General features: G+C 52.5%; 1 protein-coding gene across 2 annotated transcripts in view; it reads right to left on the bottom strand.

Annotated features, from left to right (window-relative positions):
* GRIK3 (glutamate ionotropic receptor kainate type subunit 3) overlaps positions 1 to 23,122 on the bottom strand; it is a 108,052-nt gene that overhangs the window by 9,435 nt on the left and 75,495 nt on the right. Inside the window, exons 9-12 of one of the 2 annotated variants that reach the window (XM_066982496.1) lie at positions 19,715 to 19,828; positions 15,801 to 16,004; positions 8,530 to 8,753; positions 2,542 to 2,660 (exon numbers count right to left, since the gene is read on the bottom strand). In XM_066982496.1, coding sequence (XP_066838597.1) covers positions 2,542 to 2,660; positions 8,530 to 8,753; positions 15,801 to 16,004; positions 19,715 to 19,828 — 661 coding nt within the window. Of the gene's footprint in view, positions 1 to 2,541; positions 2,661 to 8,529; positions 8,754 to 11,041; positions 13,023 to 15,800; positions 16,005 to 19,714; positions 19,829 to 23,122 lie in introns of those variants that run through there. The other variant, XM_066982497.1, reaches the window with a different exon arrangement.

The following is a 23,122-nucleotide window of genomic DNA, read 5'->3' as shown; positions in this document are numbered from 1 at the left end:
TCACTGTCAGACTGTAACAGCGATGCAATTAAAACCAACTGTTTTCGAGGCAAATTATCCAGACATCTTGCATGCAAGGAAATCAGTGGGTTTTTTTTGTAGCATTCACAGAAAAACCCTCTCCCTTTATTGCTGACCTTGGGTACAGTGCACAATTTACAGGAAACATTCAAACTGAAGTAATTAACTAGGCAGCTTTTATGAGATTTAAATAGCAAGCCATTTATGAACTTTTATGAGTGTTTTGTCCAGCCATTTAAAAAGTGCTTTGCTTTTATATGGATTACTTCTCAAAGGACTCACTCTAGGGAGTGTGTTCAAATACACATGATTTAAAAAAAAATCAAACAGTGAGAGAAAGGAACTATCAGGGTCCAGTGCTTTGAATAGTGGTTAGAAGTAGGGAAGCTGGAGATGTTGCAGCATAAAAGGTGTATAACAGGTCTGGAATGACTTTTATTGAGCAGACATGAAGGACTAAATGGGTTGTGCTATTTTTGTAATCACCCAAGACACCTTTTAAAGCCAGAAAAGAGCTCTGGGTTTAAAACAACTGCATTCAGAGGATATATCCAACCTGGAATTTGCAACAAAGATAAGGCTTTGCAAAGCAATTTCAGGCAGCGTGGCATTAAAGCTTAGTATGGAGCACAGCTTTTCTCCCATCTGAGTGCAGCAAGGAGGCACCGGGAAGCAGAGGAGCCTTGGGTCTCAGTGCTGCTTTAGTTCTTCTCAAGATTCTGGTCCTTTCCCATTCCATCTCTTGCCCTTTGATGCATTGCAAGGTGTGACATCAGTCTAGCTTTGAAATATTTTCCTTCTTAGATGCAGAATAGACTTAAAAAGAATGCGGCTCTTTTCATTTCTAAGCATCTGATAAGAGGATGATTCATCTCGCTAAACCACCCTGCTGGGAGCTGTCACTGTCCATCAGGGCAGGAGATCTGGGAAGCCTGTGCCATGCTGCAGCCGCGGCAGCAGGAGGAGCGCGGAGCCCCAGCGCTGTGCACGCCGTCAAGCCAGCACTGCGGGTCCTTTACTCCTTGGCCGTGACCGCCCGGACATGATAAATCAAAGTGTGACAAGCGTTTCTCATTTTCCACTTCTTTCCGTTCCTGGATTTTCTGCAATTCGATCACAGCAGAATTTTGCTCCTCGTTCAGCACCGCTCACAAGCTCGCCCTGTGCTGTCTTCCCCACAGATTTATGCTGCTCATTGCACCTCGCCATACTCCGTGTGCTCTGTCCCGTCCATGTGCACGAACGCTGTCCTATCCCTGTCCCGTTCCGGAGGTCCCTGCCGTGGTGGTGCTGTGCACCAGCAGCACAAGAAGCATTCGGTCTTGCCTGCAGTGAGGGCCAGGCAGAGCTGCCTGAAGAAGCTCCTCGTGACCCGTCTTGCATCTCTTGGGTCGTTTCCCAGTGTGCAGAATGACCAGAAGAGGATAAAATGACCAGAATGACAAAAAAGACCAAAATGACCAGAAGAGGATAAGAACAGGGACAGATCAGAGGGCAAGAAGCCCTGTCTTCTGCAGAGTGGCTTTAAAGCAGAGCCAGTCAGGACAGAGATCCTGAATTAGAGCAAATTGCTTGAATTAACGGGAGCAGAAACACACAGAGCCTGTCGGACGTGGCTGTTTGGGGAATTCAAGCAGCTGAGGGGGGCTCAGCCAGCGTTCCTCCGCGGGGCACGGCGTGCGGGTGCTGCTCTGCACACACAGCAGCAGTGCACGTGCGGGCACGCCGCCTCTCCATCATCTAGCAGCGTGTTCCAGATGGCAGACTCTGGAGCTGCTCCTTCTGACACCTGCCAAAGCGTGCACACATCATTAATAGTAATTATTGTTAGTGGGGCACCTGTGTGCGGGCAGCCAGCTGCAGCTGGGTGAGCGATGAGTCTGTGCCCACCACCGTGGGGCGAGCTGTTGGGCTGGGGCTTTGACCCACGGAAAGCACAAAGAGAGGCAGGTGCCAAAAAAACCATAAAATTAAAAAAGGGTGATGTGCCAGCCCGCTCTCCCACAGAAGAAATCTGGTGGCGTTCCTGGCCCAGAAAACCTTGGATGCTTTGGATGCTTCCCCTGGGGGGCTGCAGGCAGGGCTCAGCCCCGCACACATCCCTCCATTCTTCCATCCAAGCCATGAAGGCAAAGCAGCGTGGCTCCAGTGGAGGAGAAGCAGCTCCAGGTGAGCAGATAGCAGCAGATGGAGCCACCGGGCCCTTCTGAGCTGCAGACCACCGTGAGGTTCCCTTGGTGAGCACCGCGGGGCTGCCCGCGGCAGCCACCCCCTCTTGCGCAGCTTGGTGCTGGCTGTGCCTGCTCGGAGCCAGCCCCGTTCCCCTGCGCTGTGACAACGGCACGAGGCGGGCGCCGCCGGTATTCTTTTTGCAGCGGCTGCTTGCTTTTGACAGGCACAAAGATGTTTTATCTTGTTCCTGTCACAAATAAATTAAATTCTACATTCGAAAAGCCACAACAAAAGGCCGGTGTCGGAGACGCGGCAGCAGGGCGTGCGGGGAGGAGGCACCCACCGTACCTTGCTGCATCAGCGCGCCCATCCCGAACCAGAAGCTGTTGAGCAGGGTGAAGTTATTCTCCACGATGTCCGACCCGGGGTTGCAGGGATGAGCGTCGTACCACTCGTATGGGCTGAACCTGCGGTGGCACAAGGAAGGAGAGAGCTCGTTAGTCAGGAAGTGGCATCAGACCCTAACGGACCAGGAGAAAAGCCGTAATGCATCTGGTGCTGCTGCGCAGGGCCCGCTGACCCTCCAGTTGTGCGGCTTGTTAAAGAAAAAGGTAAATTCAGCCACGATTTTTGGAAGTGACCAGCATGGCTGGAAGCCCCATGTTCCACACTGCAGACAGCAAGGAAACCCGGGGGGAGCCAGGCCCTTGGAGTGTTTCAGGTTGCTTCTCCAAAGCCTTTGGTCTCTGCTGATGCCCTGCTCAGCACCACGTCACCCAACAGCAACCAGCGCACGCAGCGGCGGGCAGGATGTGTTGTGGGCACGTGGCCCCCAGCCCTAGCACGTGGCAGATCCAAGGCGCAGGGACCAGCAGCGTCTCTGCACCGACAGAGCAGAGGTACGGCAGTGATTCTGCAGCCGTGGCCGAGGCAAACCGCAGTGTTTTAGGGGCTCTCTGCTTGTGCGTGTGGGCATCTCTGTGAGATTTCACTGGGCGAGAAGCAGAGCTCGCCACCGGCCTGACAAGCAGAAATCCTGCGTGTCAAGGCATTGGCACAGTGGAAATCGGTGTGGGTTCACCTTGGGCTGCTGCAATGCTCAGACCATGGAAGAGCAGTCGTTCAGCAGGGGGCATGTTTTCACAGACAGCCCTGCAGTTCTTGGGCAGAACAGAGGGAATTTTCTCTGATCATCTCTCAGCAAATCCTGCCTGGGACAGGCATGCGAGCACCGCCTTGAGTACAGCTCTTCTAGCCAGGATCCAGGGAGGATGCGCATCAGGATAGATGCTAATGTTTTTAGAGCTGTTTGTTTGCGTTTTCTTAGAGTCCCAAATTTTGCACAGATTAAATTAAAAACATAATTGGCATAATTGCTTTTGAACCAGGCATTAATTATCATCTCCGCTTCCTTCTGAAATCCCTGTAGCTTCACAACAGCCCTTTCTCCAAGCCCAACCCCCAGCTTGTATTAGGAGCCATTTCTCTGTGCAATTCTCTGCCAGGCGTGCTGCTGCTCAAGGAGATGTCTTGTCGCTTAACTTCCCAGGTGTCCTCAGGCAGGCGGTTGGAAGCATTGGGAGAACAGAACAGCTCTCAGATGCTCCTCCCAGCACAAAAGCTCCCCCAAACAAACCATTACCCCTGATCTCTGCTTTCCACACGCACTCACGCTGCGGACCTTCTTGCAGAACCCAAAACGTGGAGAATGAGCGTTCAGCCATCGTGGCACGGAGCTCATGTGTCCCCAGGGAGGTTTGGCTGGGCTCGGGCTGCACCCTAACAGCCTCACTCGTTTGCCATCCAGACTGCCCGCCTCCCCATGCTTTTTAAAGTAAGAGAAAATTGGAGAGGAAAACAAAAATTAGGCTGATTTCAGACCTGGCCTTACGCGTTGCCTAGTCCTTTAAACCTGCTGTAAATTTATGCCAGAGGTGTATAAAGGATGGCGCCTAAGCCCTGTCTATTGAATAAAGGCAGAGTTCAAGAATTAGATGAAAACTTTCTTGGGCTGCCAATGAAAGAGTGTGAGATGGAAAGGGAATTGGTAAGATCAAATGAGCCTGACAAGATGACACACTGAAGAACTTCAAGGTCTCTGAGTGAGAACCTACTGGTGCTGCTCAAATTACAGAGAAATATTCAGAAAACTGCAAAGCAGCAACAGTCTTCAGTGCCTGAAAAGCTAGTGGGACCATTAAAGGAAACAGAGGGTAATGAAGGAAGAAGTGAGCGGAGCTCGATGACCCCATGCAGCTGGAGCCATAATAAATGGGGGCTCTTCAGGATTCACCTTGGGCTGGCTTCCCTCTTCTGCAGGTGCAAACAGGGGCTGAGAAATATTTCATCAAAAACTGCGATTATTTTCTTGTCTCCTTTTGGCAGGGAAACAGGAGCATTTCAAAGAAGGTTTAGTTAAAGATGAGATCTAACACGAAACACTTCTGAGCCTAAATTGCATCCCCGGAGAAATCTGCTATGGATGACCCAGTCCTTGTTTCAATTAAGATGAACGGTAACGCCCCGGCCCTGGTGAGCACCAGAAGGCGTTCGGCTGCGATGTGAAGGCCCTGTGAGTCCGAGACCAGGTGACAATTCACGACAGGCAGCGCACAGCCAGCGGCACGGCTGGCAGCCAGAGCCACCAGACAGACCCCCACGAAGCCACCGATGTGGGTGCTTGCGGTGCCCCGGTGGCTGGAGCAGAGAGGATAAGCAAGAAGGCTGATTACAAGGAGAGATGGATCAAATACATCCTTTGCCTGCCTCTAAATAGTCCCTAAGTCAGTTTTAAGTGGCATTGACCTATGATTATAGCATCAGCAGAGGACTCTGGTGCCTAGTTCAGGAGACTCATGTCTCTGAATTAAGGCTTTGCTATTTTGGCTGTGGTTTTCTCCCGAGGGTTGGATTTGAGAGGCCTTGCTGGGGTCAAAGCAGATATTGTTTCAATTACTTCTGAATGTAATAAATATGCCCCGTATTTTCCCCATGAAATCTCTTGCTCTCCATCTCCGTGTGTTAAGAGATATTCCTGCAGAACCTTAATTACACCAAATACTTGATGTTCTTTAAGAGAATATGAAGACAGAAGAAATGTCAGGAGCAAAGCACGTGAAAAAGAAACTGTAACGGCAATATTTTAGAGACTCTATTTGAGCCCAAAGCAGCCTGACGGGAAAAAAATGTTATATTACCTCGTAACGGCTGTGATGTAAGAAAGACATAAATCGCGCTGCAGAACGGCTCATTTTGTCAGTGTAAACTAGCATGAGAGATCCTGGATGAAAAACTAGGAGGAGAGAACAACAAAAACGAAAGGAGGGAGGCACAGACAGCGAGCAGCCGAAGGGGACTCTGAGGGCCCAGGAGCGCGGCCGCCACGCGCTGGGTCGCTGCGAGCCCAGGTCCCCGTCTCTTGGCCGCTGCTCACAGCATGGAGGGGCTGCCCGGGGCTGAGCAGCCCCTCTGCGATCTGCACAGCCCCTCTGGACTTCCCTGGTTGCAGAAGGTGGCTTTGAACGTGCTTCCACGTGGGAGCCTGGCCCAGCATCTCCTTCAGCCTTTTCTCAGTATTTACTGCAGCAAATTTCTTGTGTAGATGGAATTAGCACATTTAACACGCTTTGAAAGTGGGGTCTGGATAATTTGGGCTGGACTTGGTCCTCAGGCGAGTAGAGAAATATAAACCCATAAAAGTAAAACTGTATGTGAGTTCTAATCCCAAGCTCTGTGAGCAGTCTGATAGTTCTGGCACTGGAGCCACAGAGTTATGGCAGCAGAGTCCATCCGGCCACGTTCTGCATGGCTAGCGGAGGCACAAAGTGAAGGGATCCTATTAATCACCACAATATTTTTTCCTTTTGTAATTACCTTGAGTTCACTTTCCCAGATGAGCATCTTTCCCTGCTGAGAGCATCTGGTGCCTTCTCTCTCCGACACAAAGCAGAACCATTAAGGCCCTTGTCCTGCTGCAGCCCTGACAGCCCCAGCAACGCAGGCAGCGCCGCTTGGCCGAGCTGCCCCACATTTTCTGTCCCCCTGGCTGCTTCCCCAGCCGGCCCCGCTGGTTCTGGCCAGGGTCTGCTGAGCTGAGCTGGCAGAAGCGTGGGGTGGTGATGGCAACGCCACTCTCATCCCCTCCTCAAGTCGCGTGCTCCTAACAAGCGGTGCCTTTCCTGTGCGCTACGCCGCCCGCAGGCTGAATTGAGCTGCGAGGTTATCTTGGTGGCTTGCTTTGTGCTGGGCTCCCCAGGGGCACTGGGCAGTGGCAGCCTGCTCACGTCCGTGCTCAGAGGGCTTCTGTTTGACCTCAGGATGGTGCCTGGAAGCCTGGTGCGTGGCTCGGTGTCCTGGCCCCCTTTGGGAGAGCTGCGTTGCAAAAAGTAGGAAGGAGACACTTGGGGACCCTCTGTGCCTTCAGGAGGGACACGTGGCCCCTCCCGCCCTGCACCTCTGCAGAGGAAGGATCAGAGACGTGGCTGCTTCGCTGTCCCAGATGGTCTGCAGAACACTAATGCTGTCTGCTAAGCAGAGTTTACTTTGACAACTGCTGTTACGTGTAATTAGGATATTACATAGTAAACTCAGGAAATCATCTCTAAATGCCTCTGAGGACCTGAGGGATGTTGGAAATTGCAGATTTGTTGTAACATGAGGGTTAATGCGTTCTGGTTGCTGCGGTTTCATGTTTAATCTTTACTTTGACTGTCTGATTGATGTCAGTGGATTAGGTAGAAGCTGGTTTCTGAAGGAGGCTCCAAGGAAAACGCAGCCCACCAGCCCTTCCTTGGGGGGGCCTGCACAGAGCCACGGTGTGGGGGGCAGCAGGGATGCTGCTGAGGCACTGCTGCCATGGCTCAGACAGGAAGGTACTGAGAAACGAGCGTCTAACTGCAGAGTGTGTTTGGGAAACTTCCCCAGGTGCGGTGCTCTCCCAAAATATTTAAACGCCCGGGAAGCTGGGCATGGCCGGGGACACGGCCAGGGAGGGCAGCAAGAGCTTTGTTCGGGTTTGGAAAGGCGGCGCTGCATGTTCAGAGCAGCTCTGGACTGTGAATCGCATCAAAGACTCTGTGAAATTAATAACTCATGCAAATAGATGCAAATTCCACTGCTTTTAAATATAGAGGTTTTAAACATGCTAATTAGATGCATATTAATTTCTGTAAACAGACACTGTCAGATCGTAGCGCCGCGCTCTGCATCCGTTTGGTACAGGGGAGGGTTTGCGGGGAGCTTTGCTGCCGGGGGGATCAGAAGCAGGAGCTGAGACCGACGCAGGGCGCGGGAGCCGCGTGCCCAGGGGGCAGCGGGGAGGCCGGGCCTCTTCTGGGGAGGCTGCCCGAGAGGTCACCTAACGGGAGCACGAGCAGGAAAACCACGTCCCGTCACCCCTCGTCGTACCAGGCAGGTGCCAACAAAACAAAAAGGCAGGTGAATTTCTAAAACCATAAATGAGGGAGCATTTTAAAATTCTTTTGTGCTCGAGGTCTGCTAACCGGTGGAACTGCCAGCCCTGACGCAGCACAAGAGGCTTACGGATTTATGTTAATAAAGCAAACAACCACAGTTAGCGTGGTGGAGCAGCACAAAGGATGTAACAGACTCGAGCTGGCAAAGAAGGAACCAAATTTCCCCTGTGGATAGCCCATCTTTAATTTTCTCCACTGGCTTTGTATCACCTCTCCAGCCACTGGCAGACAGAAATCCCACAGCCTGCAGCCTGCTGCCCTCTGGCAAGTCTTGTTCCTAAATCTCTTTGTTTACATTTTGAAAGAAGGGAGCTTCTGTGTGCCGAGGCCTTCAAATGGAGCCCCTCGTGTCCAGCGAGCTGCCAGCACCGAGCCCCTGTGCCGACGCAGGGCCTCCAACAGCAAGCCTTGCTGTGCCCTCGCTGAAAATGGACCTAGCAGGAGGAGGGGCATTGGTCTGAATGTGTACAGCCAGCCTCGGGGAGGTAAAAGCCGGGCCCGTTTTAACACTTACAGAGCAATGCCACAGTTGAGCAAAAAGCCATTTGCGCTCTCTTTCTGAAGCCGTGAAAAACCATAAAACATGCTTCGGCTAACGCTCTGATTATCCCTCCATGGGAAGGGTGGCAGCGAAATGGAACAGAACAGGGGAGCCTGCGAGTCATGAGCAAGCCCACGCTAGCAGACCAGCCTGCCTCTGGGTAATGGGCCAGAAGTAATTTCATTAATGAAACAGGTTTAATGCCGCGGCTCCCGCTGCGTGGTTAGATCCCTGCGACGCGCCGGCAGCGAAACGTATTCGGAGCACGGGCAAAGCGTCGCGTGGTGGCAGCCGGGTGGTGCGGCGTCGGCATCCCCTTACCTGGCTATGACAAAGAGCACGCAGCTGACCCCCAGGTAGGCGAGGAGGATGTACATCCAGATGTCAGGAGACAGGGGGTTGAGGAAGGAGAACACACTGGGGTTGGTCCCGTTGGGCTTGCGGTACAAAATGCTGACCCCCAGGGTCATGAAGGGCTTGGAGAAGTCGATCGCTTTCTCCCGGACATGGGTGATGGTGAGAGGAGCGACGGCCAGGTCAGCTTTCTGTCCGTGACACGGAGGGAGAGAGGCACAAAGGGAAAAAAAGAAGCCATTAGAAAGCCGTTGCCATCCCTCAGAAGCCCTCCGTCTCCCCAGCTCGCCCTGCTGCGGGGTCGGTCTTGTTCCTGGCACGAGGAACCGCACTGGGAAGAGTCGGCGTCTGCCAGGTTGCTCTGCTTCTGCTCCAAGGTACAGAGGGCAGTACAGCTGCTCTGGCCTCCGCAGAGCCCCCCGGACAGGAGTGCTGGCTGGGTTTGGGTTGTTCTGTCTGCTGAAAGACAGTGCCTTGCCCCAAAACCCAAAGGCTCCACGCACGCCTGCCGGGGCTGGCTCTGAAGCCCCAGCAGAGGCCATACTGCAAACGTGCAAAGGTTTCATCCTTGCTGCCTTCACCTGGGAGCTCTAAAACCCAGCACAGCCAGCCTGCAAGGGCTGCAGCTGTGTTTCTCTGCACCAGCGCCGTCCTTTCCTCCCTGCTCCCATTTCCCCCCTGTAAGCAGGGCACAGATCACCAGAGCCCAGAGCAAAAGGCCAAGGTGTGGGGGTGTGAGCGAGGCGCCCTGGGCACCGAGACCAAGGGGGCCTTTGCTGCGCCGGCTGCTCGGCCCCAAAGGCTGGGCACTGCACGTGGGCTGACTTCATGGCAAAAGTTGTAAGGCCCATTCTGGGGACGCCGGGCGTGCGGGAGGAGTGGTGCTGTGCGGGGACCCTGCGGTGCTGTGCGGGGAGCTTGGAGGGAGCCCCCATGGGATGCAGTTCCTCTCGCATTATCACTTATCCCAGTGATAATTTCGTAGAGATACAGCGCATTCTTTGTGACTTGCAACCTTTAAATCAATATTAGTGCTCTTACTAGAACTTGCTTTGCTCCAACAGAAACCGGGGGCTCGCTGCAGAAGCTGGTGAAGATCTCTGGCCTGTGCTGTGCAGGAAGGCCAGGCTCATGGCCCTAAACTCTGCACAGAAAGGCAGTGGGGTATTTTTATGTGCAGGAACCTGTTTGGGCCTTTTTTGTAGGAAGACACAAGCATTTATCCGTCACGTGTGTCTAAAAGGGTCTGCTCTCCAGAGATCGGAGCGTTGCAGGTCCTGAGCAGAGAAGGTGCAGGGATTCTCTAACAAGGACAGAACTACGGCTTTTCTTCTAATACTCTTCAGTCTGAGCCCTGGTTGCTTCCTTTTCCTCGTCACTTTGCAGTCATGTTCATCTCCTGCGTCACGTCTGTGTGCGTGTCCTACTCTAACAAGGAATCTGAAGGAGATGCTGAAGAATGTGGCTACTGATTTTTCTGGAAGAAGAAGGAAATGGGCAGTTCTGAGGTCAGAACTAGCTAGCAGCTGCTCATCTGAGAGATCCTCCAAAGCCAGATTTGTCAAAATGATATAGCAAGCTAAATAACAGCCAGGAGTTTATGCTTTACCACGGAAAGTGAAGAGAGAAAAGTCTGCATGGATGCTCAAGGATCAAAACGCTTTTAGTGCAGAGATAAAATTTTACTGTGTCATTTCAGCAGCTCCTGCGATTTGATCACAGCCCCACGTCCTTGGCAGTAAATGTCACACACAACCAGGATGAAGCAGGTATTAGGGAACCCAATCTGGCGTTGTGTCCTCAGCTCTGAAAGGCATTATAGGGCTGCACTTTGATATCCTTTTTATCGATGCAGATTTTTCGGAAGGTGGCCTCTAATTATGGATTTGCTGAATAGGAGGATCGGAATCAAAACCCTCCAAGGGTGAAGCTTTCATTTCGTCGTGCTCCGCCGTCACGAAGCAGGCAGTCGGGTAGCGGGCCCTGATGGCTTCCTTCACTCAGCCCCAGCTTTTATGCTGTTGCACGGTAAGATGGGTTTTATTAAAAATGAGGAATTACGGCAAGTGCCAGCGGCTTAAAGGCCCTTATCCAGCAAAGCCACTTAAGCACATGCTTCTGTCTTCCCGGAGCTCGCACACACTCCAAGTGTTGTGTATCTTAAGTGTGGTGCTGAATTGAGGCCAAAAAGATGAATTTTGCCAAGGCAACAACACACCAAATGCAGGCACGTCCCCAGCACCCCTCGCAGGCTTGGCTCTCCTTACTCACACCAGGCTGCAGCATTCACACTCGGGTGGAACCGATGCAAGTTCGCTGGGCATTCAGTGGAGGGAGAATCCTGTTCTCCGCAGAGCTGTTTGGCTTTAGCACCGACTGCTAGGTCTTATCTTCAAGTTCTCAGTTATCACAGGAATGTGGCCGCGGGTCAGAACAGCTCGAGCACGGTCTCTGGAGTCGTGCAGCATCCTCCGGCCGCCGACGCGGAGCTGGGTGTGACAGCCTCTCGCAGCAGCGCCAGCAAACAGCATAAGCACCAAGATACATATTTATTCAAGAAAGTAAGCTGCCTCAGTGCTTATTTTACCAATCTGAGTTAGGTGTTTACATAAACTAATTATGTGTGCGTTGCCTGAGAGACAGGTAAATAGTGCATATTTTACTCATTTAATTGTTATTCAGCTGTCTGTCTGGCAGCACCGGCACTTGCATCCTCCAGTCTTGTTTGCTCGTGAGCATCCCCGGGCACAGCACGGCCAGCAGCACCCTTCGTAGCCCACCCTGTCCCAGAACTGCCACAGGAGGAGGTGGCGAGGGCAGGCACGGTCTGCCTGCAGCCTGCAGCTGGCCGGGAGCAGGGGCTGCAGCCTCAGCAGGCGGCTGAGCGTCCTGCCGGGCCCTGCAGCCAGCAGCAGGGAGCACCACGCGCACGAAGTGATGCTCCAGGAGGAGCGAGGCCGGGGCAGGCACCACCCCGAGCGCTCCTCGTCTGGCACCGTGTACACTGTGAGCAGCGGGTCAGCGTTAATTGGCTGACTCCTGCTCTTAATGGCTGCTCTTAGGATCTCAGCCCTCGTTCAGACATCATTTTTGTCAATGAATTTACTTAATGCCAGTGGTGAATTCAGAACGGATGTTGGCAGGGAAAACCTAGCTCTAAGCTGAAGGGGAGAAAGGAGCGTGAAGTCCGGCTGGGCCTCTTCTCATCTTTTTTTTGGGGGGAAGTTCCTCAGAGAGAGCGACCGGGCTCTGGGATCACAGTGAGAGCAGACCTAGCTTTAGGGACCAGCCCTGTGCCTGGCAGGTGAGCGAACCAAGGGGGGAACGGCAGGTCCAGAGACCTGCGGAAGCAAGCAGAGGACTTGGGGCTCCCAACTTGCACGTCAGTGTGCTGCTGTCGGCCGCTTCTCTGACGGCGATAAATGTCAATTCACCAAATTAATGATGCTGAGCACAAAAGGAGAAAGTGCAGCCAGCTCACTTCCATCTCCTTTCTAATGCTGGGTTTCTGGGGTGTAAACAAGGGACGACATGCACCTCGTCCAACAGCAATATTTTTTTTCCTGTTCCTGGCCCAGTGGCTTCCAAACGAATCCCCAGCTCCCTGGCACTTGCAATAAGTACCCACCAGTGCAGGAGCATTACTGGGAATGTGGCAATGTGGTGCAATATGTGTTTCTGCCAGAATTTACTGTCAATAAATGCCCGTTTATTGTGAGAGTGTTAAATCAACTGTCATAAATCATCCCTAAGGATAGATATTACATCTTCTCTATAGTTACCATTGGCAGGGATTTCCATTAGAAACCCTATTATTTTTCATGCCTTTTTTATTCCCACATGAAGTTTCAGAGTGAATGGAAATTTGATATGTACTGTCTCAGGAGAAGACAAGTTTTATTTGTGGACAAGTTTGTGCGAAATGTCCAGAACAACTCATTCTGCTGGTTTTATGTGGCTCTGCCCACAAACAATGGGGAGGATTTGCAGGCACTACGGTGCCAGACAGCTAAAATTTAAAAATCAGAATGGATGGGCCACAATGCACAGTGTAGTTCTGCTTGTACCAATAATAATTCCTATAAATAAATAGCACTACGTTCACTACGGATGAAAGGAGGAGATCTGACAGTTGCCAGCTTCCCTGTTTATTACGGATGCACAGCACAGAGACTTCTTTGCATCGCCTGGTGCCCCAAACCCACCCAAAACAGTGGTGGTGTGAGCGAGGTGAGCTTTCATGGCCCCTTCTCGTTAAGGCTTCCCTGCAGAAGCGGCCAGGCAGAGTGACAACAAGCAACAAACTGCGCTGAGGAAAGCGTCCGGCTCTCCAGGGAGCGGGCTGAACACCAAAGCAGATTTTTTGTGATGAAGGACGAGCAGCAGATGAAAGGCAGCAGGGCAGGACTTCTTGCATCTTACTGCGCAAAGCTGTCTTCTCCAGATCTGCTGCTGGGGACCTGCAAGATGGGGTCATGCTGGGAGCTGCTCTGACTGCTGTTGCTTTTCCTGTTTATGCTTAAGGCCACACTAGAAACAAAGCAATTTTACAAAGGATTGTAGCCCAAGGCATTACTGCCTGTGGCCAGGCATGTCTGGATCAGAAGGGACGGTGGAAGGAGGAGGATGCGTGACTCCAAAGGAAGCAGTGGGAGCTTGCAGCGTAAACAGCCAGTCCTCTGTCTCGTGCTCTGGGAGGTACCCCAGGGGGTTGTGGTGGGCACCATCACCCCCAAACACTAACTGGACGCCCACCTGGGCTCCCCCAGCTGGCACTGCCAGCCGGCTCCCGCTGCGGGTGCATTTCACAGCCCAGCAGAAGGCCAGTCCTCCTTGCTTTGCCCATCCGTGGTACTCTGCATCTGCTGCTCCCAGGGCTCTCAGCCCTTCCACATGATAACAACCTCCGTTTTAGCCTCTCGTTTCACCTCGGGAACACCTCACTGATGTACAAGGCATGGGACCAAGACTGCGCTTCAGCTCAGCCCCGCAAGAAGGTGCTTCACAGCACCCTGGGGGCTCAGTCTCAGCTGCACAAGAGGTAAGGGGTCTTCAGCAAGGCACAGACTTTCTGCACGGAGCTAATCTTGGCCTGGGGGTTCGGACCTCACAAAGTCCTACGTGCTTTAGGCTCCCACCTGAACGATCCAAATTCCTTTACGAGGAGGAGACACTGGAGGGAAGCCAGCCCAGATACCGAGCTCCCAGTGTAGGCAGTCCTGTTTTCATCATTACCGCTTTGTTTGAATGCTGTCTCCAACACTTTGCCTACAAGGTGTGAAATAAGTTTGAACTTTCCCATTGCGAATGCCAATCAGTTGTTCCTTTCCCCACATCACGTGAAGATGCTTTGCTGCTGAGGAAGGGCCCCATCTGGTTGCAGTTTCACTTTTTAATGCTTTACATAAACACTGCTATAAAAAGCAATGACATGCAGATAAAATAATGGCTTCATACAGGGTTTGGGCAATGGCTGTAAATCACGGCAAGGCACGTACCCAGCTGCACCTGTTAGAAGGCAGAATTTGAACTTGATGCTTGTTTGCAAGTAAAACCTGCAAGAAGAGGGGATTCGGTCCTTTCCTGTTGCTGTCTGTTAGTTTGCTGTTTGAACTGTAGCCAAGAAATACTTCAGTGCAGGCTGGCCATGAATTTAGGGCATCATTTAATGAGGTTGTTCCCCATATCTTCTCCTTGATCTGTCTCTTTAAGCTGACCACAGCCTTGGGGAGCTCAGAAAACCTCCTGAGAGCCCTCTAACATCTTGCAGGACATTGGAAGTGACATGGGTCAGACTAAATGACAGCCTGGCTGCTATTCCCCTTGTCTAATTTCCTTCAGAGCTGTTTACTTCTCCAGAGACCCATGGGGTGGATGCCTTGCGGTAAGAGCCACGGACTCTGCTGCCAGCAGCGAGGCTGGGGACTGCAGGAGGCCGGCCTCTGGAGCAGGCTGCCGAGGGTCGCAGCCTGTGCGCTGCATCTGCGCCACGTTCATCACGGGGAGGGCACCATGGCAGCCTCTTCTGCTGTGAGCTGAGAGTCACTTGTCTGACTTAGCGAGGCCATTGTGTAAGGGACCATCAAACCTGTACGGTGGGCTGCATGGGCTTTTCTGGGAGCAAAAGTACAAGGGCAGAGTTGTGCCGCCTGGGGCGTATTCGCCTGGGAGACAAAGCATCTCCTTCCCCCCAGGGCTGTCCTTGCATGCCCTTCCTGCTTCTCCAGGGCGAGCCATCTCAGGACTACCGCCTGCCTCACCGGCTGACTGAGCGTCACTGTCCCTAGAAGGGACATAACCATGATCATCTGCATTTTGCAGATGGAGGAAATATTGCACAGAAGCAACTTGTCTGATGTCATTTCAGGCAGACAAGCCAAATCTGGAAACACAACCTCGATCTCAGAGCCCCAGCTCTGCCATCTCACCGCGAGACAATGCTCGGTTAGCCGCTCGCAGCGACGCTCATTTGCTGGAGTGACTCAACCAGCACACACATTCCTCTCACATCAGCTGTAATAGCATCACAGCTGCTACGTATCTGGGCTTATTTTTGTCCCTTTCTGTTCAGGCAATGTTTACAAAATGAAGCCAGGAACCTGAGAGGTGGTCCCATGGCTGCGCCCCTCGGCCAGGACGTGAAGGAGCAGAGGGGTGTGCTGTACCTCCAGGGAGGCTGATACCGCTCCCTGCGGGCAGGGGTCAGAGAGGAGTCTTGTCTCTCTTTTTCTCAGAGACCTTTTCCTGGAATGGGAGCTTCAGAAATACACCAGCTCTCCTCACCTCCCTAAGTGGGCTTCGGGGATCACGGGATGTGCTGGAGGCAAAATACTCCATTAGGAGGCTGAGCGTCCGCTGGCCGTGAGTCCAGGTGACTTTTTGGCAGCTGCGAGGGGAAAGCTGGCACTGGAGCTTCGGTGGTGTGTAGTGGGGTTTTAGAAGTAACCATGGAAGGAAGGGCACAGCTGCTCTGCTGCAGGGGAGCTCTATGTTTTGGAGATTTTCGGAAAATTAGCTGCATTTATAAATATATATACAGAGAGAGACCTATGCCCTTCACACCTGCTCTTGCTCTCTGGATCCATGATCTGAATTCAGCCAAGCTGTGCCTGGGATGTGTTTGGGGCCCCTGAGCCACCTCGTTGCTGTGCCCTGGCCCCCGTTTGCAGCCCCCATCCCACCCCTGGCTGAAAGCCTGGGTCTTCCCAGGCCCCTCCGGGTGTCTCGGCCTCACTCACGTGGTCGATGAGCTCCTTGATCATGCCGTTCCACTGCCCCTTGTCGTCCTGCGCGCCGTATTTCCCGTCCTCCACCAGGCGGATCTCATAGGTGAAGCCCAGGATGATGGCCAGCTCCTTCAGCAGGTCGATGCAGTAGCCCTCAAAGCGGTCGTTCCCAAAGAGGGCGGTGTCGGACTTGCGGAACATGACGAAGGGCTCCTCCTGGACAGGGCAAAGCAAAAACCCCGTTAGGGCTCGGCCACGGTCCCAGCTCCTGCCCCAGGTAGGGCCACCCCTGCGGCCAACCTGAGCCATGAGCGCCGGCTCTGCAGGCTGGGCTGGCACAGTGACACGCTGGGAATAAATTAGCTTTGCACAGCGCATCAGCTAATTAGCAACCTTGTTTACCCCACAAAATTTAATTTTGTCTCTTCTGAGCAGCCAACTGTTTTCCATTTGGTGGAATTTCAGGGAGAAAAATAACCATTTCATGCTCTGCAAATGAAGAGTGTTGAGAGCAGCAAAAGGCTGGGGGGGACAAACTGAACCGCGAGCCCTGCTCCGCCGACACTCAGCTGACCCCACATTGCGGTACCGGCCCTTAAGAGGCTGGTGGATTAAATACCAGCTGCAGGACTGCGCTCGGCTGGTGGCCAGCCCCAGACGTCCCCAAGTTGAGCTCTGTTTCCTCTCTGCCAGCACTAGCTGAAGGGGTGCAGGGCCCTGCTGCTGCCCAGAGAGGCGCTGCCTTGGGCTCTGTTTGTATCCACAGCGGGGATGTCTCTGGTCGCAGCAGCCCCAGGCACCAGCACATGTGAAAATAACTAAAAAAGTGCTTTACAGCCGGCTCTGCCCTACGGATCGCTGCCTCTTTGCAGGTGAAGGCAGGAACGCGCAGCAAGCTGCACAACCCTTTGGTGGCTCTCAGGCTTGGGCAGCTACTGGGGCTGAGGACAAGGGACACTGGGGCAGCCTGGGGGAGGCAACGTGCAGAGCACAGATGGAAATGGCAAAAAAAGGCAAGCAGCAGGCAGGAGCTGGACGGCAGGGGGAGGCTGAGATAGGGGGAGGCAGCGAATGAATGGCTGCGATTAAAGCTATCTGCAAGGCGGCCGGAGCCCCGGTAAGGTGGCACCGAGGCCCTGCTGTGCTGCAGAGCAGTCGCCGTGCCTCGGGGAGTGACCAGAGAGCTTCACGGAAACTGGAATTGCAGAATTACAAAGCAAAGTGGGAAACATCACGCCCACAGAGTTTGGTTTGGCACTCGCAGCTCTGTTAAACCCTGCTCTCCCTGGCCACAACCTCAGCTTTTTTTTTTTTTTTTTTTCCTTTGGAATTAGTGCTTTGTTTGTGAATCAGCTGAATCTATGGATCTCGCTATAAATACAGCAGCTCCAGAGCAGCCATAAAGCACTATTAATTTTGGGAAGCGCTGTAGGGATTACATACATATTTAACAGCCGAAGCGCTGAACATTAGGACGCCACTCGCTTCAGTAATGTATCTGCAGGTCTCAAACATTTCCTAGGGGGTAATTCTGAACTCTGTGAACCACTTATTCACGGACTATTTCACAATTTATTACTGAAAATGGCCAGACATCCAATTCACAAGCGCTCTCGGTTTGCTAATCGATTTCTCAGTGAAGGTGCCCTCAATTTCATAACTTCACAGTTCCCATATTGCTTGGGGAGAGTGGCGCTGGCTGCTGGGGTAATATTTCTCTTCCAACAAGTCACTGCAATATGAGCAAAAGGGGAAAAAATAACCTTTCCTGCTTTCCCTTTTAAAGGTTCCTCCTCTGGCTTTTCTACAGCCAGTTACACCAATGTGAAAGGGCAAAGGGATGTCGCAAATGCAAATGAAGTGTAGGGTTGTGTTTTATGTTTTGGAACCCGGGATATGAATGCAGTTAGTGCAGAGCTCAGGTCCGAACACACAGCCTGCTCCTGCGGGCAGCGCTGGTTTCCAGGAGGATGCCCCATGGCACACGTACAGGCCCAAGGAGTGGCACAGTTAATAGGAACCGATACCACCCGTGTACTTCATGTGATTTGTGCTTGCTCCTGGACCACAAGATGCAAATGCTGCCCAAAAGAGCCCGTCACAGGCAGGTGGCTGACAGGTCTCCTTCTGGCTCCATCACCTGACATCGTGCTGAGGTCGCTGAGGTGCAGTGATGATAGCGCTCGAACCCCAGCAGGTCCCCAGCTCCGGCCGTGGTTTTAGCCCTGGCAAGATGCGCCCTCCCTGCTTTCCCTAGCCCTGGCTGTACAATTCCCTCCTCTGGTCCCATCCTCGCCTGCTGTCCCTCGGCCTCACCGCGCCGTCGGGTGCTCCTCCACCTCCCAGCGCCCCTCTGCTGCTGCCTCTCCAGCCCTCCCCGTACCACCAGCTGTCCCGGCCCAGTAATTTCACGTGAAGGGTGAGCGTGGGCAGAAGGGGAGTCATTTTAAAGCTTCTGGAGAGTTTTCTCCAGCTGCAGTATGGGTTGAACAGTTCCCTTATGGCTGGTCCCAAGCCTGCACCTGAGAGCAGCTCGCTGCAGTGCCCTAAATGTTTGCATTTTCCCAGGTGCAGGGACTGGCAGTGCCTGAGTTACCTTGCTGAGATGAACTAACCTTGCTCTGGCAAGTGTCTCTGTTTGGCCTAGTAGAAAAACATGACCTGAACCTCTGCTTTCTGAACAGACCCCGATAAATGCAAAGGAACACGGTGAGAGCAAACCTATGTGTGTCGTGTCTGCCTGCACCCACTGCGGCAAGGCTCCGCGCAGGAGCACTCTCCTGATCTGATGCACGCTGAGTTGTTTCGTTGCCTTTTGCTTTGTCATTTCCCTGATGCCTGTGCAGGAACTCCTGATGTGAGTCCTGATTCATTTCCGTGTCTGGAGCTGGTGGGGAGCCGCTGCTGGCACTGGTTGTGCCCACTCACATGGTACCGAGCACCGCGCCGGGCAGGCAGCCCCGTGCGTGCGACCCGCGGTCTCACCGAGTTCCACGGTCTGAAACTTGCAGCCTGGGGGAGATTTTCTTCTCCAGTCTCCCCGGCATGTTGGCATGCGAAAGCCTTTCAGTGGAATAACTGTTGTTTGATGAACGGGGAGTTCATTAGAAAGGGTGGCAGTGTCTGGCACTTCCTGGTCCCATTCCTTCCCTAACACCAAGCCCCTCACTTTGTGTTACAGACCACGTCCTTTTGGGATGGCAAGGACATCAGGAGGGGTCACAGAGCTCCGGACTGGGGAACACATCTCCCAGCGGGCGGCTCCTTACCCTCACTCCCCAGAAATACGGAATACAAAAGGGCCAGGAAATTTGGATAGGCAGAACCATTCTTCAGACCCAGTTGTGAGCAGGCTGTGCAGGGGCTGATATTTTTTGTTCCCTCCTGGTAGCATGCCATGAGCCTGCACTGTGTAATACAGCTGTATAGAAACCAATGCCACTAGTCATAATTCATTAGATATAAAATAAAAATTCATTCTGATCTGATGCCTGCCATCAAATCCAATAGCGAACGTGAGAGCAAAATGCAACCTGACAGCTGGAAGTGGAGGAGCCCTGTTAAGCACCCGTGCTTTGCTGCATAATGGCATTACTCTTAGCCAGCTTATCAAATACGTACTTAGGAGAGGGAAAGAAACAGGATTGTCACAGCTAAGCCAAGGCCCCCGCGTGTTCTGGTGCTGCCTGGCATACCATGAGCGCTTCCCACCAGCAGCAGGCAGCGCCCGGTCACCTTCTGGCACCCTCTGGCCACCCAGAGCCTGGCACGAGCCCATCACAAGCCCAGCTCCAGGCCACGGCTCGTCTGGGGCTCAGCTCACCCTGGGGCTCAGGACTTCTCTGTGCCCCTGCCCAGCTTTTGGGGGGATCAGCTATCCCCAGGGGCTGTGGGTAGGGGGGGAATATGGGCTTCTGGTCTCCTACCAGGACAGTGGTGACAATGAGAGATCTGTTGCTGAGCGAGTCCGTGACGTTGGGCCCTCGTCCCTTGGCAATTTCTGTGATGTTCAGACCGTTGGAAGGGTTCCACGTGCCAACCTGAAACGAAGCGAACGAGTGCATGAACACCTGGCCTACGGTCCTTAGTTGCTCTCAGGATCCTGCTGGCCTGGGAAAAGGGAGCCTGCTTCCTTCATTGCAGGAAACAGAAGCAAAGTTGGAATTACCATCTTGTTTCAGCTAGACAGAAGGTTTACATTAGCCCTTCCGCTGCAGGCCACTCTAACTGCACGTGTACAATTAGCAGCCCTTGTGCTGCCCTCTGAATGATGCAGGTGCACTGAAGAAGACCACGATGGCTGGAATTAGGAGCTGAAGGAACAATTTGGAACGGTACTGCATAGAGCAGGCGATCAAAACACACTGAAGAGTCAACTCTGGGCAAGGACAAAGCAGAACGAGAGAAAACAAAAAATATTTTTTAATCCCCTATCAACCCTGAGCCTGCAGGGCCTTTCCCAAGGAAGGAGCTCGGAGCTTCTGAAGCACACAGTGTAAGTGCACATCCACTGATCGGTAGGAGCCCAGGTCTGGGTTCAATCGAGAGCAGGAGCCCACCTCGGGGAAGCCCGACAGGCGCAGCCCCCCAGCGACCCCTCCGCAGCGAGAGGTCTCAGCACTGGTGGTGAGCCCCACGGAGGGAAGGGCCCTGGGCTTGCTCCGGCACACGCAGCCACGTTCCTCGTCTCTTGGAGGTGCCGTGCCTTTCTCAAGCTGTCAATTTTAATATATCATTAGACTCTGAAGATGCCTATTGACCCAGAAATAGCAGAACATGTCTCTATTTAAGAGAAGTCATCTGGGCAACTCTAAGCCTGTTAACCTGATCTCCGCAGTGCAGGGGAGGCTTTAGAACAATCTTTGAAGGCAGGACTGGCTAAAGGACTGTGACGGTGAGATAAAGTGTCAGGAGAGCTGGAGGAATATTCCACATAGCCGGCCTGGCAGTGAGAAGAAACACAAGGGCGGATGGAAACGGGAACAGAACGACCCATCTGTAGGGTCATGCTGGGAGAAGGGGCTCAGAGAGAAACCAAAGGCAGACAGCTCGAACCCGTGGGGAGCCAGGAACTTCCCATATTTTATTTATTGCTATTTTTAAGATTCTCCAACTTCTTCATCAGTCCAAGGAGACAACTTGGTTTTTCTGTATCCCAAAAAAAGAGACTTTGTAATGAGCAATGCTGCCTGGCAAAAAACCCACAACCAGCCAACCACCTCATAAATTCTAAAAGAGTTTCCATGAACTTTGTGAAAGGCTCTAAATATTTCAGGTAAAACCCAAGCAATCCCCTGTGTCTCCTTTCAATCACACAACAGCTGCAATGTCAGAAGAATTGCACTGCGCATGGGCAACGAGAAGCAAGAGGCTAAGAGTCTCCTGCTAGCAGCTCTGCAGACTTCTTTTTTTAAGAAGAGGAGATACACGGAACTTAAGACTGAACTAATCAGTTTAAAATATTAAGAAAAAAAAGGAAAGAAAAAGAGCAAAGTGCATTAAGAGAACTGTGCAACTCAGATAGTCAAACTACATGTAATTAGGTTTAGTTAATACTGCTGTAATCCCTGGAACATCCAGGAGGTATAAGGATCAGGAGTTCAATCCTAAAGCTCAACAAACATAAGCTATTATACATAATGCAGAATCCGTGTGGGATTTGTTTGTAGTTTGGCATTTTGTTATTTCAGATTAACTATTGACAGAACCGGAGCATCAACAGAGATTTGACATCGATACTTTAAACCCCCTCTAGAGCTGACAAGAAGCTTTCGGCAAATAATAGTGGGAGTTGTGAAGTCTCGGAGTCGTCGGAGACAAAAGTTGAGTGAGTGCGCGGAATATGCATCAAGCTTTGGCGGCTTCCTGCGGGCTTTATGTGACACACAACAGTAATAAATGCAGCTAGTGCCAGCTATTCTCCGGTACACCTGAGGAGGATTAGGTTGACAGACAGATATTGCAGTTGTACTTAAACATTTAGATTCGCCCGGTATCCAAATACCCACACGTTTTTCTGTTACCCTACCGATGCCGCTCTCAGGCACTCTGTTGGTGCTCTGAGCACTGTGCTCCAAAAAGCCATGATGGTTTTTTTGGGGGGGGTTTAGACTCTATACAAAATGATTTCTGGGAAAAAAAAAAAAAGCCACAAAGATCATTTGGTGCTCGGTTTGTGTGAAAAGATGGGATCTTCCCCTGCCCCTCTGCCTGCCTCCCTCCTGCCCAGGCTCGGCTGACTGCAGCCTCAAGCTCGCCGGGTTTTTTTGGAATAGTGTTGTCTGTATTCTGCATTTGACACCCAAAATACCCGCTAGGAGAGTGCTGTGGTGACCTTGAGATTTTGTACGTGAAGCAGAGACCTACCGCAGTGGTGTGAAAGCACGGTGACAATTTATTTTAAAGAGGAGGAAAACCAGGCTGTCAAAAGGGGGATGGGGAGCAGAGCTGTTGGGTCCCAGGGAGCTGCAGCGCGGATCTGCCCGCTGCGGCGGGGCTGAGCGAGCCTCCAGCCTCCCAGGGCTGCCTGCGAGCACTCTGTGATTAATTCCCCAGCCTTAACTGGAGAAGTCATCTGTGCATCTCGGGCCGCTTGCTGCATGGCTAATTGAAAACTGCTCCTCTCTGCTCCCAGCTGGCGTTTCCTGCGGCATTCCGAACCTGTCTCCGTGCCCACAGGTTACGAGCTCAGCACTTTGTCCCTCGCTGCCAGCCAGGCACCTTGCGCGCGTCTAAAAGCAGACTGTGCTCTGGGCAGGGAATTGCTGCCCTGCAGCCAGCTTTTTCCTCTAAGTCTGCAAGATGTCCGTCAGCAGGACGTGGGCTCAGAGTCGTTCTCAAAAAGGGGTCGGGCTCCGGGACCCTCAGCGGCCTCGATGGCCGTGATTTGGAGCCCGATCCATGGCAGAGGTGGCTGCGGGGCTCAGCTGGCTGCAGTGCAGCTCTTGCTGCTCTGTTTTGTCTTAAACGAACCGACCTCGCCTTGAAACCAGTGGTTCAGGAGCATTAGAGCTTTGCGTGCTGCTCTTTTTTTGAAAAGTAATTGAAGCAAAGGGGATGAAATCCCCACAAATGCCCGGGGTCAGGTTTGCAAGTTAGCATTGTGTCTGTGGGGCTGTGGCCGTGGTGCTGCCTGTCCCCTGGCTGGGCACAGCACCACCACCAAAGGCAAGCCCATCAGCTGGGCTGGGAGACTCCCTTCGCCTTCTCCTTCCCATCCCTTTGGTAACACAGAAGCAAGAAAACAAAATCTAGCCTGTAATACAGCTGTAATATTTCACAGAATCCTAGAGTCACAGAATCATTAGGGTTGGAAAAGACCTCCAAGACATCTG

This window comes from Anser cygnoides, chromosome 24 (genome assembly GCF_040182565.1).
Source record: "Anser cygnoides isolate HZ-2024a breed goose chromosome 24, Taihu_goose_T2T_genome, whole genome shotgun sequence".
In the NCBI taxonomy this organism is placed as follows: Eukaryota; Metazoa; Chordata; class Aves; order Anseriformes; family Anatidae; genus Anser; species Anser cygnoides.
Note: the sequence above shows the minus strand (reverse complement) of the source record. Positions and strands in the feature narration are given on the sequence as shown.